At 31.6% G+C, this 9,357-nt stretch overlaps 1 protein-coding gene across 1 annotated transcript; it reads left to right on the plus strand.

The window, feature by feature from the left end:
- Positions 1–1,090: 1,090 nt before the first annotated feature.
- LOC139901477 (polyphenol oxidase, chloroplastic-like) lies at positions 1,091–2,972 on the plus strand. Its single transcript, XM_071884186.1, has 3 exons — positions 1,091–2,053; positions 2,115–2,283; positions 2,323–2,972. Exons 1-3 carry the CDS (start codon positions 1,091–1,093, stop codon positions 2,970–2,972), a joined length of 1,782 nt encoding a protein of 593 aa, XP_071740287.1.
- Positions 2,973–9,357: the final 6,385 nt, after the last annotated feature.

Raw genomic sequence — 9,357 nt, forward strand, 5'->3', positions numbered from 1 at the left:
TGAATGCGACATAATTTTGGTCAAACGTGTCTCATTTAGGGACTATGACCACGTAACAGGACCTAAGTTGACGGCGCCGTCAATAACGATTTTTTCGGGTCGTCACAAGTTTCTCATGTTGTATGTGAGAATATAAAAGACTTTCTGAATTACAAAAATTCCGATTGCACTCTTTTTATATGTGTTTTCCGTTCTCTATGTCTATTAGTTCTCACTGAATCTTTTCAATACACACACATTTTAAGAATATATTTGGCAACCAGCTTATGAGAGTTTATTGGAAAAGTCACGATTTTAAAAACTTATATTATTTACTTTATTTAGTATGTGATAAGAAAATCGAGCTTATGAAAAATAATAAGCTCTTAAAAATAAGTTTCTTTCAAATAGTTTTTAAAAAAAATAGAGCTTATAAAAGTTTAACTTACCAAAAAGCACTTTGTTAATTAGCTTTTAATGAACTTTAAGTCATAAGCTTCGTTTAGTAGATATAAAAAGTAGAGCTTATGGAAAATCATAAGCTCTTAAAAAATGAGCTCCTCATAGTAGCTTATGAAATAAATTAGAGTTTGTAAATTAAAAAATAAGCTCTAGCTAATCTACTAAACACTTACAAAAAATGATAAGCTCCAACTATCAGCTTTAAAAATAAGTTCCAGCTCTAGTCCATAAACTCCTACTTCAGCTCCAGCTAGTTTAATCCGAACACACTCTACTCTATATCTTACATTTATATTTGTACTTGTGATTTCAAGTAATTTCACAATTAATACTTTCCAAGCTAAGTTTAACTACTTTTTTTTAAAGCAAGACTCCAAAGTCTAGCTAGTGAGAATTGAACTTTGTTCTTCTTCGAAGATTTTTAAGGATTCAACCACTAGAACGACCCCTTGGGGTTTCCATCTTCAACTACTTATCAAAGAGTTATATGAATTAAGATCTGGCTTACAAGTTACAACTTAAAGCTATAAACTTTTTGCTCAATATACCAGCTTCATCTATAACTTTATTAGTTCACCAAATAGTGCAGCCAGGTTTCACTATATAAGTGCTTGCCCGGATAGCAATTAGACCACACCAACAAAACAAAATGTCTTCTTTCACCTTATTATTATCCACTCTTCCTATCTCTCATACTAAAAACACCAACACTTCCTTTTCTCCTTCACTCTTGTTTTCCAAAACCTCATCCCATAATCAATTCAAAATTTCATGCAATGCTACTTCTTCTGCAGCTGCTGATGATGACAAACAACCAAAAACCTCACAATCACATGAAACGAATCAACACAACAATGTGGACCGAAGAAACGTGCTCCTTGGGCTCGGAGGCCTGTACGGTGCTTCCAACTTCACCTCTATCCCCTCTGCTTTCGCTGTACCCATTCAAGCTCCAGATAACATTACGCATTGTGTTAAAGCGCATACGGGCGTTTACACACCCGAGGCTGTAAAAGGCGTCTCGTGCTGCCCTCCTGTGCTCAAGCCAGATATCGCGCCAGCAATTTACCAGTTACCTCCACGGCCCACAAAGCTTCGTGTTCGACCAACTGCACACGAGGCAGCTAACGATCAAAAGTATCTCGAAAAGTTTCGGTTAGCTGTTAAGCTAATGAAACGTCTACCCGATGATGATCCGCGTAGTTGGATTAATCAAGGTAAAATCCATTGCGCTTATTGTAATGCCGGTTACACTCAAGAAAAGAGCGGTTACGATACTGTGAACCTCCAGGTTCACAACTCGGCCCTCTTTTTCCCTTTTCATCGGTGGTACCTGTACTTTTTCGAGCGAATATTAGGAAGTTTGATCGGAGATGAAAGTTTCGCTATCCCTTACTGGAACTGGGACAATAAAGATGGTATGACAGGGTTCCCGACCATGTACGAGGAACCGATGCCTCCGCCGCCTGACAAAGATTTAAGACCCACACCGAAACCCCAATACAACCCCCTGTTCGATGGGTACAGGGACGCGACTCATGTGACAGCCACCATTAATTTCCAACGTGAATTTATTGGTTCTGATGATGAAATTAAGAATAATAATCTTGCTGTCATACATAAAGAAATGAGCGAGGCTGGTATAGAAAGCTTTCTCGGACGGTTGTTAAAAGCTGGGCAAGAAGCGAGTTCGGCGGGATCCGTTGAAAGAGGGACCCATACCCGGGTCCATGTATGAGGACATGGGGAACTTTTATTCAGCAGGGTACGATCCTCTGTTTTATTGCCATCATGCGAACGTTGATCGCATGTGGCATCTATGGGAAACGGTATTACACGATGGTAAAAACATTAATCCAATCACCAAAGAATGCGAGGTAGATCACCCGGATCCGGCTTGCGAATTCGCATCCGATTGGGAAAACTCATCGTACGTGTTTTACGATGAGAACAAAAACCTCGTACGTGTGTTTAACAAAGACTGTGTTGACATTGAAGAGATGGGATATAAATATAAAGATTCTGATATTAAGCCGTGGTTGAACTACGAGTCAACTCCTCATGCAGCAGAGTCAAACATTGCGGCTAAATCAATCGGAAAGGTGAAGAAGGCGGAAGAGGTGCAGTTCCCGATTAAACTGGAGGAGACAGTTAAGTTGCTTGTGAAGAGACCTGCTTTAAACAGGACACACGAGGAGAAGTTGAAAACTAGAGAGATGTTGTTCTTGAATGGGATCGAATACGATTCTAACACGAGTTTCAAATTCGACGTGCTTATTAATGACGTGGACGATGGGACCCAGATTAATGCTTCGAACAGTGAGTTTGTTGGTTGTTTTGAGCAGTTGCAGCACGGTGTGGGTGGTTCGATGAAGATGACGACCGGGGCGAGGTTCGGGATAACTGGGATAATGGAAGAGCTTAAAGCTGAAGGTGATGAATATGTTTTGGTTAGTCTGGTGCCGAAATATGGGTGTGAAAATGTGACCATTGGTGGGGTCAAAATTGATCTGGTCAACATTCGTCGATAATTCATCGATTATGTGATTCTCTAATTGAGTTTGTTTACGTACGTTTTTATTTGAATAATGCTTGTTTCTGGTATGTGTCTGGTTTCACGAGGATTTAGCATAATTCTCGTAGACTAATAATTGGTTTAGTTACCATTTGTGTGTGTTATGTGTTATAATAAATATGCATGGTTTCTGTTCAATCTTTCTTGGAATATATGGTTTGTACTTGTCAGCATACGTTTATGTCTTATTAGGATGTATGTGTAAAATAATGAAGTTGGGTGTTCATCCGGATATGTGTAAAATTAAGTTTGAATACCAGTTTGACTTTATCTAACAATAATGGCTTAATTGAGTTCTCGTATATAGCTTAGTTTTTGATGAAAACTAAAACTACAAGAATATGCATTCTCCTAACTAGGTTTAATTAACTCCCTTTGTGATTTTTTATGAAGTAAATATGTGAATTTTATGATCTTTTTGTAGCCACCAAAGTTGCACAGACTTGTAGCCATGTTAAGCCCGTAAAATAAAGAAGTTTGGTACTCATTTGGATATAACTAGTTGTGGAGCCCTCGCTTCGCGCCGGGGGCTCCGTTTTGAATGCGAGTTAAAAAAAATTCTTAATCTATTTTGTAAAAAAGAATTTTTTTCGACATAACATTGAAGGGTTGTTCCTTTTGTGAAAGTTGCTTCTTTTAGCGTTCGGGTTTTATTTTAAAAAAAAAGTTAGTAAAGTGGGGGTTCGATTTGTATTTTAATAAAAGTTAATGGGTTAAGTTTGTGAAATTTGAAAAAATTTACATATAAAGTGGGAGGTAGATTTGTATTTTAATAAAAGTTAGGGGGTTAAGTTTGTGAAAATTGAATATTAGTAAAAAAAAAAAATTAGTAAAGTGGGGGTTCGATTTGTATTTTAATAAAAGTTAAGGGGTTAAGCTTGTGAAATTTGGGAAAAAATATACGTATAAAGTGGGGGGTTCGATTTGTATTTTAATGAAAGTTAGGGGGTTTAGTTTGTGAAAAGTGAAAAATGAATAGTACTATTCATTTGTACTTTGTTTTTTAGATATAGGTATATTGCTTTTTAGATATAGGTATATAATAAAGTAGAGGGACTAGTTCTGCCACTTTCATATATTGCATCCCAATTTGATTAGATTTATATTATACTAGTTTAATGAGCCTGTGCGTTGCACGGTAGTTGTACAAATTAGTATTCGATAACATTAATATTAATATTAATATTTTATCAAATGTACTAGCTTAAGACCCGCGGAATCACGAGTTTATGCAATAAAATTTTCAAGTAAAAAAATTTAATTCTTCGGTCCTGAATAAAATTATCAGAATGTATGAATAATAAACAATTGTTTAAAAAGAATGTACTTAGACGAAATCTTAAATGTAAATGAAGATTATTATAAACTTAAAATAAACATGTAAAGTTGCAATGGGTAAAAATAAATTGTAATACCAATTTGCATCAACCGTCCATAATTATTTTAGCATCGGATGGTAATAGTTTTTAACTAATTCTGACTTAAGGACTTTTCCACAAATCATTCAATGTAACAAGACGTTTGAAGTAGTCATGAAGTGTTATTACTAAAATTACTTCTTGTTTTTCCTTCAATAACGTTCGCATATCCGTTAAACTTCTTTAATGCAATTGATCAGTCTACAAAAGAAAAATAACAGAAGTTACAATTTAAGTATTTTGTTGCAATGTTTCTTCTTATTGATATAAAGTATGTTAGTTGCTTTATTTGTTCCATTAATTCAATAAAAATTGTAAATTTTCATGTTATAGTTGACATGTGACTTGCAAAGTTTGTCATAGCACACTTATCGCCTTTATTGAAAAATATTTGTCTGGATAAAGAAGTAGATATAGTTTTCTTCATAGTGTGTAATTGTTGAGCATATTAATTACAACATAGCTTAAGACCCGCAAGTTTTGCGGGTTTCGTCAATAAAACTTAGAAATATAATATATTATATATAAGCATATAAATTAATCGAAAAAAAGTGTGTATAAGAATCAAATCTAGACAAACAATGAAGTTGAAGAAAATGGTAGTAATAAATTAACTATAATAAAAAAAAACTAAATATATCTCAAGTTCAAACTTTAATAAAACAAGATAATTGATAACTTCACATCGAAACTTTATCTGTAGTCTGATTATTTGATAATAGACAATTATTATTTAGCTAAATATTACTTTGACGAGTTTCCCATAAATTATTCAATCCAGCCAATCGTTTGAAGCAGTCATAGTTGTAGTGACCCGAACTTTTCCATGATTATATATTAAATGAAAACTATATTTACATGATTAAATGTTTCCAACATGTTAAGCAATCAAATTTGTTAAGACTTGATTAATTGAAATAGGTTTCATGTAGACAATTGACCACCCAAGTTGATCGGCGATTCACGAACATTAAAACTTGTAAAAACTATATGATGATATATATATGGATATATATATATATATATATATATATATATATATATATATATATATATATATATATATATATATATATATATATATATATATATATATATATATATATATATATAGTTAACATTATATTATGATAAGTAAGTATCTCATTAGGTATATTAACAATGAGTTATATACATAATAATGAGACTACTAAGTTAAGAAACTGTATATAATGAGACTACTAAGTTAAGAAACTCGAAACGATATATATATATATATATATATATATATATATATATATATATATATATATCGTTATAACAACGTCTTACTAAATACATATGTATCATATTAAGATATGATTACACTATATTTAACATGATAAAATGATAATTATATATATCATTAAGTATGTTAACAATGAACTACATATGTAAAACAAGACTTCTATGAAATGTCCCGTTCATATTGATTATAAACGTTCTATATTAATTGATTTCGTCGCGAGGTTTTGACCTCTATATGAGACATTTTTCAAAGACTGCATTCATTTTTAAAAAAACCATAACCTTTATTTTATCTATAAAGTTTTAAAAAGCATTACGTAGATTATCAAATAATGATAATCTAAAATATACCGTTTACACACGACCATTACATAATGGTTTACAATAAGAATATATTACATCAAAAATAAGTTTCTTGAATGCAGTTTTTACATAATATCATACAAGCATGGACTCCAAATCTTGTCCTTATTTTAGTATGCAACAGCGAAAGCTCTTAATAATCACCTGAGAATAAACATGCTTAAAACGTCAACAAAAATGTTGGTGAGTTATAGGTTTAACCTATATATTATCAAATCATAATAATAGACCACAAGATTTCATATTTCAATATACATCCCATACATAGAGATAAAAATCATTCATATGGTGAACACCTGGTAACCGACATTAACAAGATGCATATAAGAATATCCCCTATCATTCCAGGAAATCCTTCGGACATGATAAAAACGAAATCGAAGTACTAAAGCATCCGGTACTTTGGATGGGATTCGTTACGCCCAATAGATCTATCTTTAGGATTCGCGTCAATTAGTAGATCGGTTTACTAATTCTTAGGCTACCAAGAAAAAGTGGCATATTCGGCTTCGATCATTCACCCATATAATGTAGTTTCATTTACTTGTGTCTATTTCGTAAAACATTTATAAAACTGCATGTATTCTCATCCCAAAATATTAGATTTTAAAAGTGGGACTATAACTCACTTTCACAGATTTTTACTTCGTCGGGAAGTAAGACTTGGCCACTGGTTGATTCACGAACCTATAACAAATATGTACATATATATATCAAAGTATGTTCAAAATATATTTACAACATTTTTAATACATTTTGATGTTTTATGTTTATTAAGTCAGCTGTCCTCGTTAGTAACCTACAACTAGTTGTGCATAGTTAGATGTACATAAATAAATTGATATATTTTAACTTGAATCAATCCACGACCCAGTGTACACACGTCTCAGGCTAGATCACAACTCAAAGTACATATATTTTTGGAATCAACCTCAACCCTGTATAGCTAACTCAAATAATACTGCATATAGAGTGTCTATGGTTGTTCCAAATAATATATATACATGGGTCGATATGATATGTCAAAACATTTGCATACGTGTCTATGGTATCCCAAGATTACATAATATATTAGAATACATGTATAATACAATATAAGTTAGCTAGGATATGATTTGTATAGAATTGTTACAATAATTCCCGTAGCTACAACAATCAAAAAATATTCAATCTTGTTTTACCCATAACTTCTTCGTTTTAAATCCGTTTTGAGTGAATAAAATTGCTATGCTTTCATATTGAACTATATTTTATGAATATAAACAGAAAAAGTATAGTTTTATAGTCGAAAGTATAAGTTACAAGTCATTTTTGTAAGAGGTAGTCATTTCAGTCGAAAGAACGACGTCTTGATGACCATTTGAAAAACATACTTCTACTTTGAGTTTAACCATGATTTTTGGATATAGTTTCATGTTCATAAGAAAAATCATTTTCCCAGAAGAACAACTTTTAAATCAAAGTTTATCATAGTTTTTAATTATCAAACCCAAAACAGCCCGCGGTGTTACTACGACGGCGTATGTCCGGTTTTACGGTGTTTTTCGTGTTTCCAGGTTTTAAATCATTAAGTTAGCATATCATATAGATATAGAACATGTGTTTAGTTGATTTTAAAAGTCAAGTTAGAATGATTAACTTTTGTTTGCGAACAAGTTTAGAATTAACTAAACTATGTTCTAGTGATTTCAAGTTTAAACCTTCGAATAAGGTAGTTTTATATATATGAATCGAATGATGTTATGAACATCATTACTACCTCAGGTTTTGTAGATAAACCTAGTGGAAATGAGAAAAATAGATCTAGCTTCAAAGGATCCTTGGATGGCTTGAAAGTTCTTGAAGCAGAATCATGACACGAAAACAAGTTCAAGTAAGATTTTCACTTGAAATAAGATTGTTATAGTTATAGAAATTGAATCAAAGTTTGAATCTGAGTATTACCTTGTATTAGAAAGATATCTTACTGTAAATAAGAAAGATTTTTTGAGGTTGGATGATCACTTTACAAGATTGGAAGTAAGCTAGCAAACTTGGAAGTATTCTTGATTTTATGAAACTAGAACTTATAGAATTTATGAAGAACACTTAGAACTTGAAGATAGAACTTGAGAGAGATCAATTTGATGAAGAAAATTGAAGAATGAAAGTATTTGTAGGTGTTTTTGGTCGTTGGTATATGGATTAGATATAAAGGATGTGTAATTTTGTTTACATGTAAATAAGTCATGAATGATTATTAATATTTTTGTAATTTTATGAGATATTTCATGCTAGTTGCTAAATGATGGTTCCCACATGTGTTAGGTAACTCACATGGGCTGCTAAGAGCTGATCATTGGAGTGTATATACCAATAGTACATACATCTAAAAGCTGTGTATTGTACGAGTACGAATACGGGTGCATACGAGTAGAATTGTTGATGAAACTGAACGAGGATGTAATTGTAAGAATTTTTGTTAAGTAGAAGTATTTTGATAAGTGTCTTGAATTCTTTCAAAAGTGTATGAATACATATTAAAACACTGCATGTATATACATTTTAACTGAGTCTTTAAGTCATCGTTAGTCGTTACATGTAAATGTTGTTTTGAAACCTTTAGATTAACGATCTTGTTAAATGTTGTTAACCCATTGTTTATTATATCTAAAGAGATGTTAAATTATTACATTATCATGATATTATGATATATTAATATATCTTAGTATGATATATATACAGTTAAATGTTGTTACAACGATAATCGTTACATATATGTCTCGTTTCGAAATCATTAAGTTAGTAGTCTTGTTTTTACATATGTAGTTCATTATTAATACACTAAATGACATGTTTACTTATCATTTATCATGATTAAACATAGTGTATCAATATCTTAATATGATTCATATGTATTTAGTAAGACGTTGTTATAACGATAATCGTTATATATATCGTTTTGAGTTTCTTAATTCAATAAACTCAATTTTATGTATATAACTCATTGTTAAAATACCTAATGGGATACTTACTTATCATAATATCATGTTAACTATATATATAATCATATATATGTCATCATATAGTTTTTACAAGTTTTAACGTTCGTGAATCACCGGTCAACTTGGGTGGTCAATTGTCTATATGAAACCTATTTAAATTAATCAAGTCTTAACAAGTTTGATTGCTTAACATGTTGGAAACACTTAATCATGCAAATATAGTTTTCAATTAATATATAATCATGGAAAAGTTCGGGTCACTACATACTAACTTAAGAATTTCGAAACAAGACATATATGTTACGATTAT

Source organism: Rutidosis leptorrhynchoides, chromosome 3 (genome assembly GCF_046630445.1).
Source record: "Rutidosis leptorrhynchoides isolate AG116_Rl617_1_P2 chromosome 3, CSIRO_AGI_Rlap_v1, whole genome shotgun sequence".
Taxonomy (NCBI): domain Eukaryota; kingdom Viridiplantae; phylum Streptophyta; class Magnoliopsida; order Asterales; family Asteraceae; genus Rutidosis; species Rutidosis leptorrhynchoides.